The 27,417-nt window shown below is 49.8% G+C and overlaps 1 protein-coding gene across 3 annotated transcripts in view; it reads right to left on the bottom strand.

Moving 5' to 3' along the window:
• LOC137302543 (G2/mitotic-specific cyclin-B3-like) overlaps positions 1-27,417 on the bottom strand; it is a 60,819-nt gene that overhangs the window by 28,591 nt on the left and 4,811 nt on the right. For all 3 annotated transcript variants that reach the window (XM_067972285.1, XM_067972287.1, XM_067972286.1), the window contains exons 2-6: positions 14,207-14,300; positions 8,185-8,393; positions 5,180-5,275; positions 4,108-4,205; positions 2,236-2,347 (exon numbers count right to left, since the gene is read on the bottom strand). In XM_067972285.1, the coding sequence (XP_067828386.1) occupies positions 2,236-2,347; positions 4,108-4,205; positions 5,180-5,275; positions 8,185-8,295 (417 nt within the window). In that variant the 5' untranslated portion in view covers positions 8,296-8,393; positions 14,207-14,300. The remainder of the gene's footprint in view (positions 1-2,235; positions 2,348-4,107; positions 4,206-5,179; positions 5,276-8,184; positions 8,394-14,206; positions 14,301-27,417) is intronic.

Below are 27,417 nucleotides of genomic sequence, written 5' to 3'. Positions count from 1 at the left end.
GGTGCGGAGGGTGTGGGGAGAGTGCGGAGGGTGTGAGGAGAGTGAGGAGGGTGTGGGAAGAGTGCGGAGGGTGTGGGGAGAGTGAGGAGGGTGTGGGGAGAGTGCGGAGGGTGTGGGGAGAGTGCGGAGGGTGTGGGGAGAGTGCGGAGGGTGTGGGGAGGGTGTGAGGAGAGTGCGGAGGGTGTAGGGAGAGTGCGGAGGGTGTGGGGAGAGTGCGGAGGGTGTGGGGAGAGTGCGGAGGGTGTGGGGAGGGTGCGGAGGGTGTGGGGAGGGTGTGAGGAGAGTGCGGAGGGTGTAGGGAGAGTGCGGAGGGTGTGGGGAGGGTGTGAGGAGAGTGCGGAGGGTGTAGGGAGAGTGCGGAGGGTGTAGGGAGAGTGCGGAGGGTGTGGGGAGGGTGTGAGGAGAGTGCGGAGGGTGTGGGGAGAGTGCGGAGGGTGTAGGGAGAGTGCGGAGGGTGTGAGGAGAGTGCGGAGGGTGTGAGGAGAGTGGGGAGGGTGTGGGGAGAGTGCGGAGGGTGTGGGGAGAGTGCGGAGGGTGTGGGGAGAGTGCGGAGGGTGTAGGGAGAGTGCGGAGGGTGTGGGGAGAGTGCGGAGGGTGTGGGGAGAGTGCGGAGGGTGTGAGGAGAGTGCGGAGGGTGTGGGGAGAGTGAGGAGGGTGCGGGGAGAGTGAGGAGGGTGTAGGGAGGGTGCGGAGGGTGTGAGGAGCCAGGTTATCGGAAGCATCGTGAGGAGAATACAGCTTCAGAGAAAAGCATTATCATTTTCATTGATGTGACTTACAGAGGATCACAGGCCCCGTTTATACTTTACAGAATATATTACAGAGAATAGCAGACAACACAATGTGTAAATTCGGATGCCATTATAGTACACAATAATGAAGCTTATATAGTTTATAATTTCTGAACTCCACAAAAAAGTGAGAGATTTCATCGCGCTGTGGCACAGGACAATTTCCAACTTTGATAACTCAGTGACAGCATCAAACACTCCCAGGGCAGGTACAGCACGGGTTAGATACAGAGTAAAGCTCCCTCTACACTGTCCCATCAAACACTCCCAGGGCAGGTACAGCACGGGTTAGATACAGAGTAAAGCTCCCTCTACACTGTCCCATCAAACACTCCCAGGGCAGGTACAGGGTTAGATACAGAGTAAAGCTCCCTCTACACTGTCCCATCAAACACTCCCAGGGCAGGTACAGGGTTAGATACAGAGTAAAGCTCCCTCTACACTGTCCCATCAAACACTCCCAGGGCAGGTACAGGGTTAGATACAGAGTAAAGCTCCCTCTACACTGTCCCATCAAACACTCCCAGGGCAGGTACAGGGTTAGATACAGAGTAAAGCTCCCTCTACACTGTCCCATCAAACACTCCCAGGGCAGGTACAGCACGGGTTAGATACAGAGTAAAGCTCCCTCTACACTGTCCCATCAAACACTCCCAGGGCAGGTACAGCACGGGTTAGATACAGAGTAAAGCTCCCTCTACACTGTCCCATCAAACACTCCCAGGGGCAGGTACAGGGTTAGATACAGAGTAAAGCTCCCTCTACACTGTCCCATCAAACACTCCCAGGGCAGGTACAGCTCGGGTTCGATACAGAGTAAAGCTCCCTCTACACTGTCCCATCAAACACTCCCAGGGCAGGTACAGCACGGGTTAGATACAGAGTAAAGCTCCCTCTACACTGTCCCATCAAACACTCCCAGGGCAGGTACAGGGTTAGATACAGAGTAAAGCTCCCTCTACACTGTCCCATCAAACACTCCCAGGGCAGGTACAGGGTTAGATACAGAGTAAAGCTCCCTCTACACTGTCCCATCAAACACTCCCAGGGTCAGGTACAGGGTTAGATACAGAGTAAAGCTCCCTCTACACTGTCCCATCAAACACTCCCAGTGTTTTACACTGACATCGGTGCCTAAAATGGAGATTTTTCCATTCCCAGGGATCAGGTCCCTCTTGCTGACAGACTGGGATAGATAGATTTTTGGACTCTAGGGGAATCAAGGGATATGGGGATCGGGCGGGAAAGTGGAGTTGAGGTCGAAGATCAGCCATGATCTGATTGAATGGCGGAGCAGGCTCGAGGGGCCGAATGGCCGACTCCTGCTCCTATTTCTTTGGCTCTTATGTGAATATTCACCAAATATATACAATGAAATATTCTAATAACTGGACACGTCACAATATTAGTTACTGCCCGGTACAGTACGGTCACCGCTATTTACCACAGGTTCCTCCGACTGACCGCGGTCCTGTGACACCGTCTCGCTCTCCGGTGATTGCGTCTCTCCCACCGCTTCTGTCCCTACAATCGAGCCGCCCTCCTGCAGGAAGCAGCTGGAAGAAAAACAATTGGTGGATATTTGTGTGTTTTAGAGATGGGCGTGGGAGGGGTCCTTACACAGGAACAGGGGGAGGCCATTCAGCCCCTCGAGCCTGTTACACAGGAACAGGAGGAGGCCATTCAGCCCCTCGAGCCTGTACACACGAATAGGAGGAGGCCATTCGGCCCCTCGCGCTTGTCACACAGGAAAAGGAGGAGGCCATTCAGCCCCTCGAGCCTGTTACATAGAAACAGGAGGAGGCCATTCAGCCCCTCAAGCCTGATCTGCCATTCAATTAGATCATGGCTGATCTGTATCTTAACTCCATTTACCCGCCTTGGTTCTGTAACCCTTAATCCCCTCACCCAACAAAAATCTATCAATCTCAGTCTTGAAAGCTCCAATTGACCCCCAGCCTCACCAGCTTATTGGGGGGAGAGAGTTCCAGATTCCCACTCCCCTTTGTGTGAAGAAGTGCTTCCTGACATCACCCCTGAACGGCCTGGCTCTAATTTTAAGGTTCTGCCCCCTTGTTCTGGACTCCCCCCACCAGAGGAAATAGTTTCTCTCTATCGACCCTATCAAATCCTTTAATCATCTCAAACCCCTCGATTAGATCACCCCTTAATCTTCTACACTCGAGGGAATACAAGCCCAGTCTGTGCAACCTGTCCTCGTAATTTAACGCTAGGGGCCCTCTCCCGCCCATTCCCGCTCCGGCATCCACCACGACTCCTTCTGGGACTGGGGCTGGGAGTGTTTGATGGGACAGTGTAGAGGGAGCTTTACTCTGTATCTAACCCGTGCTGTACCTGCCCTGAGAGTGTTTGATGGGACAGTGTAGAGGGAGCTTTACTCTGTATCTAACCCTGTACCTGCCCTGGGAGTGTTTGATGGGACAGTGTAGAGGGAGCTTTACTCTGTATCTAACCCTGTACCTGCCCTGGGAGTGTTTGATGGGACAGTGTAGAGGGAGCTTTACTCTGTATCTAACCCTGTACCTGCCCTGGGAGTGTTTGATGGGACAGTGTAGAGGGAGCTTTACTCTGTATCTAAGCCGTGCTGTACCTGCCCTGGGAGTGTTTGATGGGACAGTGTAGAGGGAGCTTTACTCTGTATCTAAGCCGTGCTGTACCTGCCCTGGGAGTGTTTGATGGGACAGTGTAGAGGGAGCTTTACTCTGTATCTAACCCTGTACCTGCCCTGGGAGTGTTTGATGGGACAGTGTAGGGGGAGCTTTACTCTGTATCTAACCCTGTACCTGCCCAGGGAGTGTTTGATGGGACAGTGTAGGGGGAGCTTTACTCTGTATCTAACCCTGTACCTGCCCTGGGAGTGTTTGATGGGACAGTGTAGGGGGAGCTTTACTCTGTATCTAACCCTGTACCTGCCCTGGGAGTGTTTGATGGGACAGTGTAGAGGGAGCTTTACTCTGTATCGAACCCTGTACCTGCCCTGGGAGTGTTTGATGGGACAGTGTCGAGGGAGCTTTACTTTGTATCTAACCCATGCTGTACCTGCCCTGGGAGTGTTTGATGGGACAGTGTAGAGGGAGCTTTACTCTGTATCTAACCCGTGCTGTACCTGCCCTGGGAGTGTTTGATGGGACAGTGTAGAGGGAGCTTTACTCTGTATCTAACCCGTGCTGGGAGTGCTCGATCGTGCCACTGAGCAGAAACAATCTTGGCACCTTGACAGTTCCTTACATCGACCGGCACAGGTTAACACGAGGGCTGGACAATGGACTGAGTTAGTTTGGTGAAGGGGACTTACTTCAGCGAGTCCGCGCTGGCGTTTCCCGTGACCTCGGCCTCTCGCATGAATCTCATTGGCTGTTTCCGCGGTGCTTTCGTGGTGTTGTGGTTATCGTCCTTTAAACAAATTAAAGCCTCGTTGACACACACACCCGGTCAAATAACCACCACCAAGCACGACCTAACTGCCAGACAGCCACCGAGCCTCTCCTGGCATCGACCTCACCGCGTGGCACTTGCTGCAATGGTTTACTCGCACTTCCCGAGGTATTTATCCAGGTGAACGATGACGGAGAACGGGTCGTCACTGAAAGGTTGACAAGGGGTTTAACTGGATGCTGAGGCTGCTCTGGGAATTACAGCGTAAAGTCGACCTCGTGGCTTCCCATTCAGACTCTATCCTGATCACCTCCATTTGTGCTCGATGCCAAAGTTCATGCTTCCGTCCGTAAGTGCCTGCTTCCTATGACCCGGAGCTCGACCGTGTGACCTCGAGACTTGACCCTGCCCGAGCCCCGAACCCTCTAGTTTCCCTCTGCTATCTCCCCTCGTGCCCTCTCCGAGCACAACTTGGCCATGAGACCCACCTCCCGCTCCCTCGACCCTATTGCCACCAAACTGCTGACCTCCCAACTTCCCTTCCTGGCCCCCGCGTTAGCTGATATTGTTAACGGTCCCCTCTCCTCGGGCACCGTGGGCTCTACGAATAAGCCAGAGAGTTTGGCGACTTCATGCTTCTTCGGGGAGCCGGATGATGTCCCGAGGACCACAGTCCAGGACATCCGCCAAATGTTGAAGGGGGTAGGAGAGAGAAGGTGAGGCGGGGGAGCGGCAACCATCGGGCAATACCAGCCATCGGGGTGTTAAGAGCTTGAAGAGTGTCGGAAACAAGGAAGGAGATTGAGGGAGATCGGCAGGTCCTGTGGGATCGCGAGTTGGAACAAGGAGAGAGGGCAGCAAAAAGCAAGGTTAAATCTTGCAGAATGGGGCTGGACTTGGGAGGGGAGGGGTGGGGTGGGGTGGGGAGGGGAGGAGGGGAGATTCTAAGAGAGGAAACAATTCATCCTTCACAGCGTACGGGTAGTGCTCACGTTTGTAATATCTCCACAGGTCGTTCTCTTTGAAGCCGGGCCTTGCGGGTGAACGATGGGCCTCTTCGACAGGCTCACATTTTCAAGCAGTGCAGTCTGCGTCAAAAAAAACAGAAGTGCAGGTCACCGTAAGAACACAAAGATTTTTGGTATCAGGACTCGCCAACAAACCTGCCCCTTTCCAATGGGCCTCCAGCCCGACTACTCCCTCCTCCCCACATCCCTCAGACCTCTCCCCCCTCTGCGGACACTCGTCCAATTGCCCCGACCCCGTTACCACTGGCTGCTTCAACGTCCTTCTCTGGTAACTTGATGGTCTTCGGGCGAAAAGGTTTCCCCCAGAATTGCTTCCTGACCCCTAAACTTTCTCATTTGAACTGGCGTCCCCTCCGGGACGTCAAATCTTCGCTGTGGCGAACACTTTGCGGGGTTAATGTTTACAGTCCCTTTCATAGGGACATAAGGAACAGGAGGAGGCCCATTCAGCCCCTCGGACCTGTTACACAGGAACAGGAGGAGGCCATTCAGCCCCTCGGGCCTGTTGCATAGGAACAGGAAGAGGCCATTCAGCCCCTCGGGCCTGTTCTTCCATTCAATCAGATCACGGCTTATCTGCACCTCAGCTCCATTTACCCGCCTTTGCTCCACATCCCTCGATACCCTTACCCAACAAAAATCTATCGATCTCAGTCTTGAAAACTCAAACTGACCCCCAGCGTCCACAGCCTTTTTGGGGGGGGGGGGGAGAGTTCCAGATTTCCACTCCCCTTTGTGCGGAAAAAATGCTTCCCGATCTCACTCCTGAGCGGCCCGGCTCCAAAGTTAAGATTGTGTCCCCTCGTTCTTGATTCCCCCACCGGAGGAAATAGTTTCTCCCTATCGACCCTATTGAATCCTTTAATCATTTTAAACACCTCAATCAGTTCACCCTCAATCTTCTGTACTCGAGGGAATACAAGCCAAGTTTCTACAACAAACTTTCATGTGATGTAGAACTTTTCACTGATTTCCTTTCGATGGTTCCTTGTGACCCCTGCGGAAAGAATGCAAAGAACAGAACAGGTGAGCGAGGCCATTGGGCCCATCTAGCTCATCCTCCCATACAACAACAACAACTTGCATTTATATAGCGCCTTTAACGTAGTAAAACGTCCCCAAGGCGCTTCACAGGAGCGATTATCAGACAAAAATTTAACACTGAGCCACATAAGGAGATATTAGGACAGGTGACCAAAAGCTTGGTCAAAGAGGTAGGTTTTAAGGAGCGTCTTAAAGGAGGAGAGAGAGGCGGAGAGGTTTAGGGAGGGAATTCCAGAGCTCAGGGCCCAGGCAGCTGAAGGCACGGCCGCCAATGGTGGAGCGATGGGAATCGGGGGGATGAGCGAGAGGCCAGAATTGGAGGAGCGCAGAGATCTCGGAGGGTTGTAGGGGCCGGAGGAGGTTACAGAGATAGGGAGGGGGGCGAGGGCCATAGAGGGATTTGAAAACGAGGATGAGAATTTTAAATAGGCACCCACAGGTCCACCAATCACAGTGTCTATCTGCCTCTCAAAGGATTCTCGGGTTTTCTGCCTTCACCCCCTCCCTGAGGCCACTCCAGGTATTAATCAGTCTTTGTGGGAAGAAGTGTTCCTAGTTCTCTCCCCTTGTCCTACTGTCCCAACTGAAGCTGAAGTAATATCCTGGGATTAACTTATCGATAGCATTCAATATTTGATCCTCTGCACCCCCACAAGGACCTCCTTTCACCACTCTTTCTCTAGACTGTAGAGTTTAAACTCTCTGCTCCTCTCCTTACAGCTCCTCCCACTTTGTAAATCACTGGTTGGGCCTCAGCTGGAGCATTGTGTCCAATTCCGCGGAGGCACCGCACTCTTTGAAAGAGATAGAATCTTCCAGCACAGAAGGAGGCCATTCGGCCCGTCGAGCCTGTGCCGGCTCTTTGAAAGAGCTGTCCCATTATTCCCACTCCCCAGCTTTTTCCCCATAACCGTGCAAATTAATCCTCCTCATGTCCAATTCCCTTTTGAAAGTTATTATTGAATCTGCTTCCACCGCCCTTTCAGGCAGCGCATTCCAGATCAGAACAACTCGCTGCGTAAAAAAAATTCTCCCCATCTCCCCTCTGGTTCTTTTGCCAATTACCTTAAATCTGTGTCCTCTGGTTACCGACCCTCCCGCCACTGGAAACAGTTTCTCCTTATTTACACCATCAAAACCCCTCATGATTTTGAACACCTCGATTAAATCTCCCCTTAACCTTCTCTGCTCTAAGGAGAACAATCCCAGCTTCTCCAGTCTCCCCACATATCTGAAGTCCCTCATCCCTGGGACCATTCTGGTAAATCTCCTCCGCACCCTCTCCAAGGCCTTGACATCCTTCCTAAAGTGCGGAGCCCAGAATTGGACACAATACTCCAGCTGAGGCCTGACCAGTGATTTGTAAAGGTTTACCATGACTTCCTTGCTTTTGTATTCAATGCCCCTTTTTGCAAAGCCAAGTACCCCAGACGCTTTCTCAACCTCCTTAACAAGTTGCCCTGCCACCTACAAAGATTTGTGAATATGCCCCTCGGTCCCTCTGCTCTCGCACCTCCCTCAAAATGGTATCATTCAGATTATAATGCCTCTCCATGTTGTCCCTCCCAAAGTGCGTCACTTCACATTTATCCACATTAAATTGCATCTGCCCTGCGTTGGCCCATTTCACCAGTCTGTCTATACCCTCCTGAAGTCCGGTACTACCCTCCTCTCAGTTTACCAGATATCCAATTAGTCCCACTCCCCCCCTGCTCTTTCCCCCGTAGCCCTGCAAATTTTTCCCCTTCGAGTATTTACCCAATTCCCTTTTGAAAGTTATTATTGAATCTGCTTCCACCGCCCTTTCAGGCAGCGCGTTCCAGATCAGAACAACTCGCTGCGTTAAAAAAAAAAATTCCCTCTGCCTCTGGCCCTTTAATAAAGGAAAAGAGCAGTTATTTATTTTTGATAATTCAGCGCTGTACCTGCTTGATGTCGGTGACCGCAGCTTTGACCGAGCTCCGCAGAATGGCCGGCCTGGTCTTCATGGCACGGCCGAGCTGGAACGCCACAGGTTCAAACCCTGCGCCTGACATGGCAGAGGAGGTGAATGACCAGAGCGCTGCACGGAGGAAGAACGGGTGAGCTCTTGTAACACTCAGTGTCAAAACGACGAGAGTAAACACAGGCCAACCTGCAGGCAAATTATTCGTTATGGTGAAGGCTTCCATAGCAACACGGGAAGGTGAAATATCACAAAAGACCATCGTGGTTCATTAGGATGGTTCCAGTGTGTACTCTGTGTATATCCCACTGTTCCCCAGTGTGTACTCTGTGTATATCCCACTGTTCCCCAGTGTGTACTCTGTGTATATCCCACTGTTCCCCAGTGTGTACTCTGTGTATATCCCACTGTTCCCCAGTGTGTACTCTGTGTATATCCCACTGTTCCCCAGTGTGTACTCTGTGTATATCCCACTGTTCCCCAGTGTGTACTCTGTGTATATCCCACTGTTCCCCAGTGTGTACTCTGTGTATATCCCACTGTTCCCCAGTGTGTACTCTCTATATATCCCACTGTTCCCCAGTGTGTACTCTGTGTATATCCCACTGTTCCCCAGTGTGTACTCTCTATATATCCCACTGTTCCCCAGTGTGTACTCTCTATATATCCCACTGTTCCCCAGTGTGTACTCTGTGTATATCCCACTGTTCCCCAGTGTGTACTCTCTATATATCCCACTGTTCCCCAGTGTGTACTCTGTGTATATCCCACTGTTCCCCAGTGTGCACTCTCTATATATCCCACTGTTCCCCAGTGTGTACTCTCTATATATCCCACTGTTCCCCAGTGTGTACTCTGTGTATATCCCACTGTTCCCCAGTGTGTACTCTCTATATATCCCACTGTTCCCCAGTGTGTACTCTCTATATATCCCACTGTTCCCCAGTGTGTACTCTGTGTATATCCCACTGTTCCCCAGTGTGTACTCTGTGTATATCCCACTGTTCCCCAGTGTGTACTCTGTGTATAACCCACTGTTCCCCAGTGTGTACTCTCTATATATCCCACTGTTCCCCAGTGTGTACTCTGTGTATATCCCACTGTTCCCCAGTGTGTACTCTCTATATATCCCACTGTTCCCCAGTGTGTACTCTCTATATATCCCACTGTTCCCCAGTGTGTACTCTGTGTATATCCCACTGTTCCCCAGTGTGTACTCTGTGTATATCCCACTGTTCCCTAGTGTGTACTCTGTGTATATCCCACTGTTCCCCAGTGTGTACTCTCTATATCCCACTGTTCCCTAGTGTGTACTCTGTGTATATCCCACTGTTCCCCAGTGTGTACTCTGTGTATATCCCACTGTTCCCCAGTGTGTACTCTGTGTATATCCCACTGTTCCCTAGTGTGTACTCTGTGTATATCCCACTGTTCCCCTGTGTGTACTCTGTGTATATACCATTGTTCCCCAGTGTGTACTCTCTGTATATCCCACTGTTCCCCAGTGTGTACTCTCTATATATCCCACTGTTCCCCAGTGTGTACTCTGTGTATATCCCACTGTTCCCCAGTGTGTACTCTCTATATATCCCACTGTTCCCCAGTGTGTACTCTCTATATATCCCACTGTTCCCCAGTGTGTACTCTGTGTATATCCCACTGTTCCCCAGTGTGTACTCTGTGTATATCCCACTGTTCCCCAGTGTGTACTCTCTATATATCCCACTGTTCCCCAGTGTGTACTCTGTGTATATCCCACTGTTCCCCAGTGTGTACTCTCTATATATCCCACTGTTCCCCAGTGTGTACTCTGTGAATATCCCACTGTTCCCCAGTGTGTACTCTCTATATATCCCACTGTTCCCCAGTGTGTACTCTCTATATATCCCACTGTTCCCCAGTGTGTACTCTCTATATATCCCACTGCTCCCCAGTGTGTACTCTCTATATATCCCACTGTTCCCCAGTGTGTACTCTGTGTATATCCCACTGTTCCCCAGTGTGTACTCTGTGTATATCCCACTGTTCCCCAGTGTGTACTCTCTATATATCCCACCATTCCCCAGTGTGTACTCTCTGTATATCCCACTGTTCCCCAGTGTATACTTTCTATATATCCGTTTGTATTCCAGCCCCCTTGAGATAAAGGCCAACATTGCATTAGCCTTTTTGAAGGGTTTTTGTACCTGTCTACTGATATTTAGTGATTTCTGCACTAAATCTCTCTGCTCCTCTACAGTTACTAGTTTCTCACCGTTTAGAAATTACTCTGATTCGTCATTGGAGGGTCAGTACTGAGGGAGCGCTGCACTGTTGGAGGGTCAGTACTGAGGGAGCGCTGCACTGTCGGAGGGTCAGTACTGAGGGAGCGCTGCACTGTCGGAGGGTCAGTACTGAGGGAGCGCTGCACTGTCGGAGTGTCAGTACTGAGGGAGCGCCGCACTGTCGGAGGGTCAGTACTGAGGGAGCGCCGCACTGTCGGAGGGTCATTACTGAGGGAGCGCCGCACTGTCGGAGGGTCAGTACTGAGGGAGCGCTGCACTGTCGGAGGGTCAGTACTGAGGGAGCGCCGCACTGTCGGAGGGTCAGTACTGAGGGAGCGCCGCACTGTCGGAGGGTCAGTACTGAGGGAGCGCTGCACTGTCGGAGGGTCAGTACTGAGGGAGCGCTGCACTGTCGGAGGGTCAGTACTGAGGGAGCGCTGCACTGTCGGAGGGTCAGTACTGAGGGAGCGCTGCACTGTCGGAGGGGCAGTACTGAGGGAGCGCTGCACTGTTGGAGGGGCAGTACTGAGGGAGGTGCTGCACTGTCGGAGGGTCAGTACTGAGGGAGCGCTGCACTGTCGGAGGGTCAGTACTGAGGGAGCGCTGCACTGTCGGAGGGTCAGTACTGAGGGAGTGCCGCACTGTCAGAGGGGCAGTACTGAGGGAGCGCCGCACTGTTGGAGGGTCAGTACTGAGTGAGCGCTGCACTGTCGGAGGGTCAGTACTGAGGGAGCGCTGCACTGTCGGAGGGTCAGTACTGAGGGAGCGCTGCACTGTCGGAGGGTCAGTACTGAGGGAGCGCTGCACTGTCGGAGGGGCAGTACTGAGGGAGCGCTGCACTGTTGGAGGGGCAGTACTGAGGGAGGTGCTGCACTGTCGGAGGGGCAGTACTGAGGGAGCGTTGCACTGTCGGAGGGTCAGTACTGAGGGAGCGCCGCACTGTCAGAGGGGCAGTACCGAGGGAGTGCTGCACTCTCGGAGGGTCAGTACTGAGGGAGGTGCTGCACTGTTGGAGGGTCAGTACTGAGGGAGGTGCTGCACTGTTGGAGGGGCAGTACTGAGGGAGGTGCTGCACTGTCGGAGGGTCAGTACTGAGGGAGTGCCGCACTGTCAGAGGGGCAGTACTGAGGGAGTGCCGCACTGTCAGAGGGGCAGTACTGAGGGAGCGCTGCACTGTCGGAGGGGCAGTACTGAGGGAGGTGCTGCACTGTCAGAGGGGCAGTACTGAGGGAGCGCCGCACTGTCGGAGGTGCCGTCTTTCGGATGAGGCGTTAAATGGAGGCCCCGCCTGCCCTCAGGTGGAGGTAAAAAAATCCCACGGCCACTATTTCGAAGAGAGAGTCGAGGAGTTCTCCCCAGTGTCCTGGGCCAATATTTATCCCTCAAAAAACAGATTATCTGGGTCATTATCTCATTGCTGTTTGTGGGATCTTGCTGTGCGCAAATTGGCTGCTGCGTTGCCTACATTACAACAGTAACTACACTGCATTGGCTGTAAAGTGCTTTTGGGACGTCCAGAGGTGGTGAAAGTCGGTCTTTTTTTACATTGCTCCAGGCAATGACATGGCTCTGCTGCCCCCTCCTGTTGCTGCTTGTGAACTGCGAGTAGTGTCCACGGTCACGGCACAGCTGCGGCAGGGACACGGCACAGGGCATTGGCACGCTGGGCATCATACTCAACTGGGGCCCTGCATTCTATGGACGGGGCATCCATTTGGCAAATAGTTTCTCTTTTGGCAATTTGGCACCTTCTGAAGGCCCTGGCTCAGGCCCGGGGGCAACATTCCCAGGGACAACCCCCCCATCGGGCCACCCATGCATGAGCCTGAACAGGCAGCGTCAGCAGGCTATTCGACCACAGTAAACAGTGAGGAGGACAGTAACAGGCTTCAGGAGGACATAGGCAGGCTGTGAAACGGGCAGACACACGGCAGATGAAATTTAACGCAGAGAAGCGTGAAGTGATACATTTTGGTAGGAGGAATGAGGAGAGGCAATAGAAACTAAATGGTACAATTTTAAAGGGGGTGCAGCAACACAGAGACCTGGGGGTGCACATACACAAATCTCTGGAAGGGGCAGGACAAGTTGAGAAGGCTGTTAAAGAAATATTTGGGATCTAGGGCTTTATAAGTAGAGGCATAGAGTACAAAAGCAAGAAAGTTTTGCTAAACTTTTATAACTCACTGGTTAGGCCTCAGCTGGAGTATCGTGTCCAATTCTGGGCACCGCATTTTAGGAAGGATGTCAAGGCCTTGGAGAGGGTGCAGAGGAGATTTCCCAGAATGGTCCCAGGGATGAGGGACTTCAGTTATGTGGAGAGACTGGAGAAGCTGGGATTGTTCTCCTTAGAGCAGAGAAGGTTAAGGGGAGATTTAATCGAGGTGTTCAAAATCATGAGGGGTTTTAATAATAGATAAGGAGAAACTGTTTCCAGTGGGCAGGAGGGTCAATAACCAGAGGACACAGATTTAAGGTAATTGGCAAAAGATCCAAGGGGTGAGGAGAATTTTTTTTATGCAGTGAGTTGTGATGATCTGGAATGCGCTGCCTGAAAGGGCGGTGGAAGCAGATTCAATAATAACTTTCAAAAGGGAATTGAATAAATACTCGAAGGGGAAAAAATTTACAGGGCGTCAGGGAAAGAGCAGGGAGTGGGACTATTTTAATAGCTATTTGAAAGAGCTGGCACAGGGACATTCCTTCTGTGCGATACGATTCTGTGAACAGGCTGCACCATCCTCCGGATGTCCCAAAGGGTTTAACAATCAATTAATTGTTTTTTGATGTTCAGTCACTTCTGTTAGGCAAGTGCAGGGTCCAATTTCCAATGGCAAATGAGACAAATGACCAGTTAATCTGTCTTTCGAAGGTGTTGAATGAGGGAGGGAGTCGGCCAAAGCTGAGGCCAGGTTAGAAAAGAACTTGACCCTTCTTCTGTGAAAGGAGGCAAATGAGAAGGGTCCGTATATAAGGCGATAAGTGGAATAGAAAGAGTTAATCCTGAGAACTATTTTACATTTAACCACAAATGCAGGGTAAGTGGGCATTAGGTGGGGAGAAGGTGCGGTCAGGGCTGATGTCAGGAAGCACTTCTTCACACAGAGTGAATTTATACCTGGTTTCTGGGAATTGTGGCAAAAACTCTGGAGTTAATCAAGAGGCAGGTGGAAGGAGTGGGATTAATGGATTTGCTCTTTGGAAAGAACCGGGGCACGCAGGATGGGCTGAATGGCCTCCTTCTGTGCTGTATCATTCCATGATTTTGTGCATCTTTTTAACTTATTTAAAATAATTGGCTTAACACAGCCCTTAAAATAGCAAAGTAATGCCTTATGGTCACACTGACTGGATGCTTATATTGCAAACAGTAATTTCTAGGCTAGTGTGTTTATCATATATATAAATATGTGATCATCAAACACAGGATATTAAATAAGGAAACGTTTGTTTAACTGAAATAATGCAACTTTTACAATTCATAATAAATGATTTACACATATTAATTTGAGATTGTAATTTTACACTGTATCACTTTCACTTCCAGGTTATTATTTATCACATCGTTGGCTAGTATAATTTGATAATTCCTGTTATTTTATCTCCACAAAGTGTTCCTAATATAGTCTATGGGCGTTTTAGAATTCACTTGCTGGTTCTGGTTGAAACAGTTAACGCACGAGCGGTGTTGAAAACTTTTCACCAACTTTTCAAACTTTTAAATCAAAACACCATCACCTGCTATTTACGAACTTGAAACAGTCTCTCTACCCCCTCGACGCTCACTCGGCTCACTTTCTGTACCGCATAGGATCCGATTTCATGGCACCTACTGTTAATACAATTTGTATTTTAGTTTCATTCTGGTTAAGTCTCGTTTTATCCCCCCCCCCCCACCTTAAGTCAACGCGCGTAAATCGTTCCCCATTGATGGCACTAAGTCGATGTGCTTATTTTTCCTGCTCTCTCTCTCACTCTCACTCTCTCTCTTCTTGTGTTTTGATAATATTTCGGATTTTTAATCCGATCTTATTTTCTTTCTAAACTTGTTCTGGGCTCTTTCACGCGTCTTTCCAACACATTTCCTTCCTGCAGCTATCTTACAAGTTAATTAAACCAGTGCATCATTCATTGTGCGCTGGATTTCTCAGTCCTGCCAACATCAGTGGGATCGAGATTTGGGTGGAATCAGGGTGATTTCCCCCTTTCTTGCTGAATGTTTCACTCTTTCCCCCCACCCCCCACCCCCCACCACCCCTCTGTTTTATTTTCACTCTCACCTTTGCTGCGTTAACGGGAGCCCTTGTGCTTTCAGTGGCCTCAAACGTTGCTGCCACGATTGCCTCTTTGCTGGAACTCTCCCTCCCACCCCTCCCTCCCTCCCTCTCTCCCTCCCTCTCTCTCTGCGGCCGCCTGTGTGATGGTTAAACCGCCGCAGACACTTTTTGGAACCGCCGAAGCCACGCTGGATTCTCCCGCGGAAAAGAAGCCTTGAAACCTCAGCCCGGCCGGCGTCCATGGTCACCGTTGCTAAGGGGAGGGGCGAACGTGGCGACCGGGACTTCCGTGTACGCCCACTTTGGGGGGGGGGGGCGCGGCGGGGGAACAACGTGACCTCCCTCACAAACCCAGCAGTGGAATGGCCTTTTGAGTTTATGTTTGACAGCAGCCAAAGTATGGCCAAGAGAAGGTGGGGGGGGGAGGGCAGTTTATTTATTTTTTGAAAAAACAATGCTTTTATAACGAGGGGGCATAGATTTAAGGTGAGAGGGGAGAGATACAAAAGGGTCCAGAGGGGCAATTTTTTCACTCAAAGGGTGGGGAGTGTCTGGAACGAGCTGCCAGAGGCAGTAGTAGAGGCGGGTACAATTTTGTCTTTTAAAAAGCATTTGGACAGTTACATGGGGAAGATGGGTATCGAGGGATATGGGCCAAGTGCAGGCAACTGGGACTAGCTTAGTGGTATAAACTGGGCGACATGGACATGTTGGGCCGAAGGGCCTGTTTCCATGTTGTAACTTCTATGATTCTATGATTATATTTAAAACCATTGGGTAGAATGATTGGTGAGACCGCACCTGGAATACTGCATACAGTTTTGGTCCCCATACTTAAGAAGACATACTTGCTCTCGAGGCAGTACAAAGAAGGTTCGCTCGGGGATGAGGGGGCGGACATATGAGGAGAGGTTGAGTAGATTGGGACTCTACTCGTTGGAGTTCAGAAGAATGAGAGGCGATCTTATTGAAACATATAAGATATTGTGAAGGGGCTTGATCGGGTGGATGCGGTAAGGATGTTCCCAAGGATGGGTGAAACTAGAACTAGGGGGCATAATCTTAGAATAAGGGGCTGCTCTTTCAAAACTGAGATGAGGAGAAACTTCTTCACTCAAAGGGTGGTAGGTCTGTGGAATTTGCTGCCACATGAAGCTACATCATTAAATAAATTTAAAACAGAAATAGACAGTTTCCTAGAAGTAAAGGGAATTAGGGGTTACGGGGAGCGGGCAAGAAATTGGACATGAATTTAGATTTGAGGTTAGGATCAGATCAGCCATGATCTTATTGAATGGCGGAGCAGGCTCGAGGGGCCGATTGGCCTACTCCTGCTGCTATTTCTTATGTTCTTATAATTTTGCAGCTTTGGCTGCTTTACTTGGTCTTGGGGATTCTAGGAGTAGGGGGCACAGTCTAAAAATTAGAGCCAGACCTTTCAGGAGTGAGATTAGAAAACATTTCTACACACAAAGGGTGGTAGAAGTTTGGAACTCTCTTTCGCAAACGGCAATTGATACTAGCTCAATTGCTAAATTTAAATCTGAGATAGATAGCTTTTTGGCAACCAAAGGTATTAAGGGATATGGGCCAAAGGCAGGTATATGGAGCTAGATCACAGATCAAATGGCAGAGCAGGCACGAGGGGCTGAATGGCCTACTCCTGTTCCTATGTTCCTAACATGCACCAAGTCCCGTCCACCCATCACCCCCTGTGCTCACTGACCTACATTGGCTCCCGGTCCAGCAACACCTTGATTTTAAAATTCTCATCCTTGTGTTCAAATTCCTCCATGGCCCTCGTCCCTCTGCCCCTCGCCCCCCCTCCCCCCTTCCCTATCTCTGTAACCTCCTCCAGCCCCTACAACCCTCCGAGATCTCTGCGTTCCTCCAATTCTGGCCTCTTGCCCATCCCCGATTCCCATCGCTCCACCATTGGCGGCCGTGCCTTCAGCTGCCTGGGCCCTAAGCTCTGGAATTCCCTCCCTAAACCTCTCCGCCTCTCTCTCCTCCTTTAAGACGCTCCTTAAAACCTATCTCTTTGACCGAGCGTTTGGTCACCTGTCCTAATATCTCCTTATGTGGCTCAGGGTCAAATTTTGTTTAATAATCGCTCCTTGGGCCGTTTTACTACGTTAAAGGCGCTATATAAATGCAAGTTGTTGTTAAATTCTCAAAAGTAATAGAAACAATGTTGATTTATGGAAAAATCTTTTGGGTGCGAAGTTTAGTAATTCTTGCTTTAATTGGCTGGCACATGTACATCGTACCAACTCCTGCCCATCACTGACTCATTTGATCTGGGTGTGTGAATGGCAGGAATACCACTTGGCTCACCATCAGTGCCTTTAGAAGTAGGTGGAATGTTCATTGGATACCCTGTTCAGTACACACTAACATTTCTTCTTTTCTCTAGAATAGATTAGACTGAGGGGTGACCTGATCGAGGTCTTTATGATAATGAAAGGGTTTGATAGGGTAGACGTAGAGAAGATGTTTCCTCTTGTGGGGGAGACCAGAACTAGAGGCCATAAATATAAGATCGTCACTAATAAATCCAATAGGGGGGAATGCAGGAGAAACTTCTTTACCCAGAGAGTGGTGAGAATGTGGAACTCACTCCCACAAGGAGTGGCTGAGGTGAATAGTGTGGATGGATTTAAGGGGAAGCTCGATAAACACATGAGGGAGAAAGGAATAGAAGGATATGGTGATAGGGTGAGATGGAGTAGGGAGGAGGCAGGTGTGGAGCATAAACACCAGCATAGAGCAGTTGGGCCGAATGGCCTGTTTCTGTGCTGTACATTCTGTGTAATTCTATCTAAGTGTCTTCATTGTTGATTATGAGGAGAAAAGTTTGTAATTATTGTCAATATATTGTTTGCGTGTTCATTCACCTGTTTAACCTCTACGTTAGTACAAATCTTGGGTAGGGGTCAGAGTTCCTGTCCACTAACCGTACTTCCTGTTGTCCTCATTTTTGATCACACTTTTCTGTCAATATTTACCAAGAGCCTATAACTACATTGTGACAGCTGGCACAGCAACACTGAATGCAAAGCGATAACCAAGGCCCCATCTGCCCTCTCAGTTGCATATAAAAGATCCCACGGTGCTATTCGAAGAAAAGCAGCGGAGTTCTCCCCGGTGTCCTGGCCAATATTTACCCCTCAACCAACACCTAAAACTGATTAACCGGTCATTAATCTTATCGTTGGTTGTGGGACATGGCTGTGCACAAATTGGCTGGAACATTTCCCTACATTACAACATTGGTTACACTTCAAAATTACTACATTGGCTGTAAAGTGCGTTGGGATGTCCTGAGGTCGTGAAACGCATTGTATAAATGCAAGTCCTTTTGTGCCTTGGAGTCCATTTCAATATATTTTTTTGTTTTAAAAAGCAGCCTCTTAATAGATCAACAGATTCAGGGTTTGTGAAATCCTCTGCACACAATCTTAAAATATATATTGCAAATTCCCTGCTAGTGTAAAGACTGCTGCAAAACTAGAAACAAAAACCACGTAGGCGTCAGAATTTCTAGGTCAGAGCTGCAATGTTCTCAGTGGGGCCATGTGACTATTCTGTTGCTCTGTATTAATGCAGAATCACTGCATGCAGCAGGCCCACCCTGCTTAGACTATCATAACTGCATTCACGGCCAGAGGGATCTGAATGTACATTCATTTATTTTTTTGTTAAAAAGTTACTTCCCCAATTTTCTCCCCTCCCCTTGTTGGGGTAAGCTGCTCCAGAAATTCATCCAAGTGGCTATTCTTCATATGTGAGCCAAAACGGTAGTGTTGGTAGTAGGATATTGGACCATAGATGGCATCACATGCCAATCCTGTTCTTGCATCCCAACAAGGTGGAAGGGGGCACAGCACACTGATCAAGGACAGGGATCCTCGCTGATTTCTCCCCCCCACCTCTTAACCTAGGGGACAAACAGGCCAATTGTGCAGCCCTCACCTGAGATCAGCTAATTCAGACAGACTGGGAATTGAATTGGGATCTCTCTCTCTCTCTCTCTCTATGGCCCAATGCCACACCTGGCAGTGTGTTTATCTACTAGGCCAATTGGGGAAGCTACAAGATTGTTTTGTAGTAAAAATCAAATTACATTATTCACAAATGACTTAATTAAAAGTGTTAATATTCATTACAGAGCTCCGATCTGGGCCCTGCTGATTAGAGCATGACTGTACAGCTCAGAGCTCCAGGCTGGGCCCCTGCTGGTTAGGGCACGACTGTACAGCACAGAGCTCCAGCCTGGGCCCCTGCTGGTCAGGGCACGACTGTACAGCACAGAGCTCCAGCCTGGGCCCCTGCTGGTCAGGGCACGACTGTACAGCACAGAGCTCCGACCTGGGCCCCTGCTGGTCAGAGCATGACTGTACAGCACGGACCTCCGACCTGGGCCCCTGCTGGTCAGAGCATGGACCTCCGTCCTGGGCCCCTGCTGGTCAGAGCATGACTGTACAGCACAGAGCTCCAGCCTGGGCCCCTGCTGGTCACAGCATGGACCTCCGTCCTGGGCCCCTGCTGGTCAGAGCATGACTGTACAGCACGGACCTCCGACCTGGGCCCCTGCTGGTCACAGAATGGACCTCCGTCCTGGGCCCCTGCTGGTCACAGCATGGACCTCCGTCCTGGGCCCCTGCTGGTCACAGCATGACTGTACAGCACAGAGCTCCCATGTGATCATTCCATTCTGCACCAAGGCTGTCGGCACTGTTGCAATAACACAAAACACAAATGCGTTTTAGACTTTTGTTTATTGTCCACATTTAAAATGACCAAACATTGCATTTCATTAATTGGTACAACATTCAACTACAAAACGATGGTGCATTAGTGCAACTGTGGTCAAACCTGTGGGGAACAGATCAGAGAAAAAAGTTATCACATTGCACCCTTTCTTCATAATAAAATATCCAACTTTTCTCACACTTGCTGGAAGCCAGATTGTCCACTGAACCTTCGATTCGGGTAATCGCCAGGAGGGGAGCAAATTACCAACCAGACTTGTAAACTTTCCAAGTTTGGCACACCCACCGACCACTTCCATAGCCAGGCGCTGCTGTGAATTTTCAGCCCTGTCAGAACGGCGATGCCAAATTCCCACAGGCGTAGGATTGGTCCCGAGGTGGTGAAGTCGGTAACACGGGATACACGAGGAGGGGCAGTGGGGCCCTGGCCATTATGGCCTGTACATTCCCACTTAGGGCAAAGTGATTAAAATCGGAGACGAGCACAGGAAGTGCTGGAAACACACAGCAGCCGCAAGAGACAGGTTAATGTTTCGGGAGACACCCTCTGTCAGAACTGGTCCCCCTCTTTCGGGTGTCTATTTTTTCAGATGAGACATTAAACTAAAAGATCCCACGGCCGCTATACGAAGAAGAGCAGAGGCGTTCTCTCCGATGTCCTGGGGCCAATATTTATCCCTCAACCAACATCACCAAAAAAACAGATGATCTGGTCATTATCACATTGCTGTTTGTGGGATCTTGCTGTGTGCAAATTGGCTGCCGCGTTGCCTACATTACAAGTGACCACACTTCAAAAAGTACTTAATTGGCTGTGAAGCGCTTTGGGACGTCCTGAGGTGGTGAAAGGGGCTGGAGAAATGGGAGTTCTTTTCTTTATTATCACTCATCTGAGGAGGCACCATTAATATAATAATTTAAACATGAAGTCTAATTAAACCAAAAGGAAACGTACAAATCTAAATCATAATATTATTTATGTCTACGGACACGCTGCGTTCCCACCGGTCGCGGGGTTGGATGTGCTGTGTGTTTCCAGCATTTTCTGCTATTATTTAGATTTCTAGCATCTGCAGTTTTTCATTTCGCCTCAAGTAATTAAAATAGTTAAGATTCACACTGATTGCAGAGTGGGTCCAGTGAAATAATGATGGAAATCCACCCCCCCCCCCCCCGCCTCAGACAGTATCTTCCGTTCTCATGCAGTCATCTCTGGTGAAATATAATTGACAAATATATAATGGAGGTGCTGTTATTGCAGGCTGTATGAATAGTGATAAGTGATGCAATTTCATTACCTACTCGAGGCTCCAGCATACAGGGACAAATACTCCAAACGCAGCAGTAAAAAGCTTAATGCAGTACAGGGACAGTACAAAACACGGCCGGCTGCAAAACAGAGGGGCACAACAGGGTCATGCCCTGGGTGTGCAGTGCCGTTCAGAAGGCGCAGTTAGTTAGTGTACTGGCACCATTACACTATAGAGAAACGGCACTGCACCAATACGCTCCCGACACGCTCTCAATTAAATCAGCAGCACTGCAAGCATCTTCACCCCAATGTGAGACAGCTCAAAATGCTTTTTCCAGACACAAGGCCGGAACCGATAACTCTATTTGCTTGATTTTTTTTCACATGTCCAGTGTTTGTCTCCGTCCCTGCCTCAGCTCATCTGCTGCTGAAACCCTCATCTATGCCTTTGTTACCTCCAGACCCGACTATTCCAATGCTCTCCTGGCCGGCCTCCCGCCTTGCACTCTCCGTAAACTTTAGCTCATCCAAAACTCTGCTGTCCCGTATCCTAACTCGCACCAAGTCCCACTCACCCATCACCCTCTGGTGCTCGCTGACCTACATTGGCTCCCGGTCCCCGAACGCCTCCATATTAAAATTCTCATCCTTGTTTTCAAATCCACCCTTCCCCTCGCCCCCTCCCTATCTCTGTAACCTCCTCCAGCCCTACAACCTTCTGAGATCTCTGCGCTCCTCCAATTCTGGCCTCTTGCATATCCCCGATTTTTAATGGTCCACCATTGGCAGCCGTGCCTTCAGCTGCCTCGGCCCTAAGCTCTGGAATTCCCTCCCTAAACCTCTCCGCCTCTCTCTCCTCCTTTAAGACGCTCCTTAAAACCTACCTCTTTGACCAAGCTTTTGGTCACCTGTCCTAATGTCTCCTTATGTGGCTCGGTGCCAAATTTTGTTTGATAATTGCTCCTGTGAAGCACCTTAGGACGTTTTACTACGTTAATGGCGCTGTATAAATGGAAGTTGTTGTCGTCATAAGTGTTGTCAAAAGTGTTACATTCCCTCCATTACTCTGCGGTGAAACTCTAGTGACACTATGAGGACCAGCCGCAAGGTGCCCTTCGCCTTAAAACCGCAGCTGACATCCACCGCGTAGTTCCTGCGTCCTTGGAACTCCAAAACCAATGACTTAACCGATCCAGCGGCAGGCGAACCACAGCTTCGCAGTTCTTGGGAGCTGGCAGTCGCTCGCCGTACTGCCGGGCACCCGATGGGGGAATGCACAGCATGGGGGAAGAAATAAATCAGAGGAGAGCAGCGCTGGGAGGCTGCTCGCCCAAAAAAAAGGCACTCAAACACAAAATGGAGAAAGGCAACGAGGAGTTGGCACTCGAATCTCAGTGCCACTCGCAGGCACCCTTGTAGGGTATTTCTGTTTATTCATTCTGGGGATGTGGGCGTCACTGGCAAGGTCGGTGTTTATTGCCCATCCCTAGTTGCCCCTCGAGAAGGTAGTGGTGAGCCGCCTTCTTGAACCGCTGCAGTCCGTGTGGTGAAGGTTCTCCCACAGTGCTGTTAGGAAGGGAGTTCCAGGATTTTGACCCAGCAACGATGAAGAAATGGCGATATATTTCCAAGTCGGGATGGTGTGTGTGACGTGGAGGTGATGGGTTTCCATTCACCTCCTGCCGAAGTATATTTACTGAACAGCTTTAGCAGAGGGTGTCTGCCTGGCTGGGCGAAGGCTGTGGGATAAGGGCCAGGGAGGTGAAGTAAGGAATGCAAGAGGCATACGACGATAATCCTTTCTGATCACAAATGCACAAGAAAACAAACACCTCAATTTACACAAACCTGTGAATGGTTTGACTGAGGAAAGTAGAAGCACAAGGAAGCATTTTTAACTGCAGCCGAAAGCCGCTTCCCACTCACGGTGCTGTCACTGGGATTTTAATACAGTTTAAGGCCGTGGTGTGAAAAATCTCACTCACTGACCGCTTAAACCGTGAGCAGCCAGCAGTACAATGATACCGCCTGTCCTTTCCCAAGTTGCAGTGTGTTTACAGAAAGTATTTTGCTCTCAGAGTTCAGTACTGTAGTGGTTATGGTCCTCGACCAGCCTTCCATGAGTTCACAGCACACCAGGGGGGGGGGGGGTTGTGAAAGTGAATTCAACAAAACTGGTCGTTTATTGGCTGACACCAGAGAACAATGATCACGATAGCTAACGGAGTTTTGTAAAACCCCAACTGGTTCACTGATGTCTTTCAGAGAAGGAAATCCACCAGCCCCTACCCAGTCTGGACTACATGCAACTCCAGCTCCACGCTAGGTGGTTGAACATATAGGGCTGTTCCGCCATTCAATTAGATCACAGCTAATCTGTATCTTAACTCCATTTACCCGCCTTGGTTCTGTAACCCTTAATCCCCTCACCCAACAAAAATCCATCAATCTCAGTTTTGAAATTTTCAATTGACCCCCAGCCTCAACAAACCTTTTGGAAGAGAGTTCCAGATTCCCACTCCCCTTTGTGTGAAGAAGTGCTTCCTGACATCACCCCTGAACGGCCTGGCTCTAATTTTAAGGTTCTGCCCCCTTGTTCTGGACTCCCCCCACCAGAGGAAATAGTTTCTCTCTATCGACCCTATCAAATCCTTTAATCATCTTAAACACCTCGATTAGATCACCCCTTAATCTTCTATATTCAAGGGAATACAAGCCTTGTCTATGCAACCTGTCCTCATAATTTAACCCTTCTAGCCCCGGTATCATTCTGACTCTAATTGCCCTCCGAGATGTTCCAGCAAGGCATTTGATTGTCATCCATGCTTCGTTGCAGGAATGGCCTGTCTTTTGCCAGGATCTGACCAGGGTCTAGAATATGGTTGCCTCCAGCCGGAGTTCTCCCCAGTCAGGGGCAGAGTGAAGGCTCCTGGCTGGCAAACTGACCAGCGTCAGGGAACTACCGGATGATGGAGGAGCAGGCTGGATGTCGCTAGAGGCATTGGTAGCTTGGATGTCCTGGCGTCACGCAGGCAAACCCATCGGGGCACTAAAAGTCGCACTCGGCCCTGACTCCACTAGGTGCGTCGAGGAGCGATCGCGTCCGATCTGATCCCTGCTCAGGCGGAATTTCTCATCGGCGCCGGTTCCCGAAACCTCCCTCGGGGGGGGGGGGCGGGCGGCTGGCGGCTGTGCCTGACTACTCGAGCAGTCTCTCGGAAATTCCCTCCGTGCCATTTCACTCTTCGGGGAGTGGTTTCCTGTATGGGCTGCTCCTGCACGGTCTCCACTTCCTCGTCTCCCGACCGGACACACCTTGACATTCCATCTCACTGTCCAACGGAGGCGGGGGGCCCCAATAGAGGGCTCTCTAAGCTGGAGTCCTCCCCACTGCCATTGGGGATCTGGGGTGGAGTGTTGCACGGAGCGATTGCAACAAATAGGTTTTTAAACCACTTTACGGACTCCCAGGCCGTCTGTAATTTTTGCAGCCTGGATGAGTCCGTGTACCAGGTGTATATGGAGCGCGAGAGTTTGCAGCCCCTCTTCCATTGTTTGAAGGGGCTGCTCCTCAACTTCTGGCTGCACTTCAGTCCCATGTTCCTGAACTTTGGCCACCCGTTGAGGGGAGGGGTGGGGTGAGAGAGGGGAGGCAAGTCGGTGGACCTCCTCGTGGGTCTGGCCAAGGTGGCCATATATAGGTCCAGGATGGACACGGCCCCTGGGGGAGGTCACTCCGGCTGCCTGCCTGCCTCCCTTCCGAGGCCCCGGAGATGGAGGATGCGGAGTCTGCTGGTACGAGTGAGGCCTTCACGGTGGGCACCGCAGGGACTGGAGTGCAATATTATTATGATTTGATAAGTTTTTCATTGACCTCTAAAAAGGGGGCACTTTTTATTAGTTTATTCGGGTTATTATGGGTTAAACAAAAAGAGTAGGCACTCGATTGTCAAAGCAACCAGGGACAGACAATAATAGCAGCTTTAGCAGAGACGCCCACATCCCGAGAACAAATGAACAAGATGTGGGCGGACATTTGGGGCTCCTCCTTCCAACTTGCTCTTAAATAACTCGATTCCCGGAAACCAGGTATGAAATCACTAAGTGAAGAAGTGCTTCCTGACACCAGCCCTGACCTCACCTGCTCCCCATCTAATGTCCACTTGCCCTGAAGTTGTGGTTTAGCATGAAATAGTTCCCAGGATTAACTCTTTCTATTTCCATTTAGCACCTTCTAGACCTCTGTGAGATCCCTTCTCATTTGCCTCCTTTCAAGGAAGGAGGGCCAGGGCTTTCTAACCTGGCCTCAGTTTTGGCCAACTCCCTCCCTCATTCAACACCACTGAAAGACAGATTAACTGGTCACTCGTCTCATTTGCCGTTTGTGGGATCTTGCTGTACGAAAATTGGACCCCACATTTGCCTAACAAAAGTGACTGAATATCAAAAAAACAATTCACTGACTGATAATCCCTTTGGGAATTATGGAGGATGGTGCAGTCTATTCATAGAATGATACAGCACAGAAGAGGGCCGTTCGGCCCATCGTCCTTGTGCCGGCTCTTTTGAAAGAGCTATTCGATTAGTCCCACTCCTCCCCTGCTCTTTCCCCATAGCCCTGAAAATTTTTCCTTTTCAAGTATTTATCCAATTCCCTTTTGAAAATTACTATTGAATCTGCTTCCACCACACTTTCAGTCAATGAATTCCTGTTAATTCTAAGTAGTATTTTGCATTAAAAAATTTTGGAATTATCAGATAATTTTAATTAAGAGTGGACTGCTTTTATAAATACAAGTAATTTCTTTGACACCAGGTTTCAGTCTCATGGCCGATGTCTACATCACCTCCAGACCTTGTGCCTCGCTGACCAGAACTGAACACAGTATTCGGGGTACGGCCTGATCAGAGCACTAGACAGCTTCAGCCCCTACTCTTACTGCTAACGCCCAGCATTCTGTTTCTTTGTCGAATGCCGCTCTGCAATGCCTGGGCATGGTCAAGAGTCACCATTGCTCCCAGATGTATCTGACTCTCCCTCAGATAGTCTGTCATTAGTTAAATGACATTGAGCTCTATAACACTGCTGGCGGGAACCATTTAAGATGTCAAATGAAGGGCATTACATCAGTAAATTGCATTGGTTTTAAGTCTGATTTACCCTCTAGTTTATTGGTGCCAATGTGCTAAACAAGACTGGTAACAACATTGCATTTGCACCCGAGCCAGCACTAAGTACTTTTAACTTCTGATCTTAATCCAGCTCGGAAAGGTGCAGGAGTTTTGGGGATCCATCTCCATCTGTTACAATGGGCCCCTGTGATTCAGTCTGCTGCAATGGAGTGCCTGATGGACTCAGGTCCACAGCAATAACTTGCATTTATATAAAGCACCTTTAACGTAGTAAAACATTCCAAGGCGCTTCACGGGAGCGATTATCAGATAAAATTTGACACCGAGCCACATAAGGAGATATTAGGACAGGTGACCAAAGAGGTCCTTGGTCAAAGAGGTAGGTTTTAATGAGCTTCTTAAAAGGAGAGTGAAGTGGAGAGGTTGAGGGGGGAATTCCAGAGCTTAGGGCCTAGGCAGCTGAGGGCACGGCCGCCAATGGTAGAGCGATGAAAATCGCAAGAGGGCAGAATTGGAGGAGTGCAGAGATCTCGGAGGGTTGTAGGGCTGGAGGAGGTTATAGAGATAGGGAGGGGGCGAGGCCATGGAAGGAATTGAACACAAGGATGAGAATTTTAAAAATCGAGGCATTGCCGGGCTAGGAGCCAATGTAGGTCAGCGAGCACAGGGGTGATGCGTGAGCGGGGACTTGGTACGAGTTAGGATACGGGCAGCAGGGTTTTGGATGAGTTCCAGTTTACGGAGGGTGGAAGGCGGGAGGCCGGCCAGGAGAGTGTTGGAATAGTCGAGTCTGGAGGTAACAAAGGCACGGATGATGGTTTCAGAAGCAGATGCGCTGAGGCAGGGGTGGAGACGGGTGATCTTACGGAGGAGGAAGTCGGCGGTCTTGGTGATGGGAGAGGATATGGGGGTCTGAATCTCAGCGCAGGGTCAGATAGGAGGCCGAGGTTGCAAACAGTCTGGTTCGGCCTCAGGCAGTGGCCAGGGAGGGGGATGGAGTCGGTGGCGGGGGAACGGAATTTGCAGCGGGGACTGAAGACAATGGTCTCCCAATATTTAATTGGAGGAAATTTCTGCTCATCCAATACTTGATGTCGGACAAGCAAAAAAGTAGAACGGTACCCGAAGTAGGCTGCTCGTGGGGAAATGGAAGTGTGTTGATCACGGAGTGGAGGTTAGAGCTATAGCACCTGGGATAGGACAGAGGGAACATTACCCTGCATATGACACATGCTGGCAATGCAGGCAAAAGGAATTCTAAGGAAATGAAACCGAAAGGCATACTCTACACTAAATTAATTTAGTCCTAAACACTGATGATTACATCAGATAGTGCCATCACCAGGATTTCAGTAAAGCAGAAGTGGGTATGTGAAATTTTCAAGTTGTGTCTATAGAAAAAACAGCCAGAAGTGCGATCCTGGACCTGGACCTTTGGGGTTGTACCTGGAAGAAGCTGTATAACACAAGGCAGGCAGGACTGTCACTCGTGCTGCTAATACTTTTGAGGTG

Source organism: Heptranchias perlo, chromosome 35 (assembly GCF_035084215.1).
Source record: "Heptranchias perlo isolate sHepPer1 chromosome 35, sHepPer1.hap1, whole genome shotgun sequence".
In the NCBI taxonomy this organism is placed as follows: domain Eukaryota; kingdom Metazoa; phylum Chordata; class Chondrichthyes; order Hexanchiformes; family Hexanchidae; genus Heptranchias; species Heptranchias perlo.
This window is presented reverse-complemented; position numbering and strand designations above follow the sequence as displayed.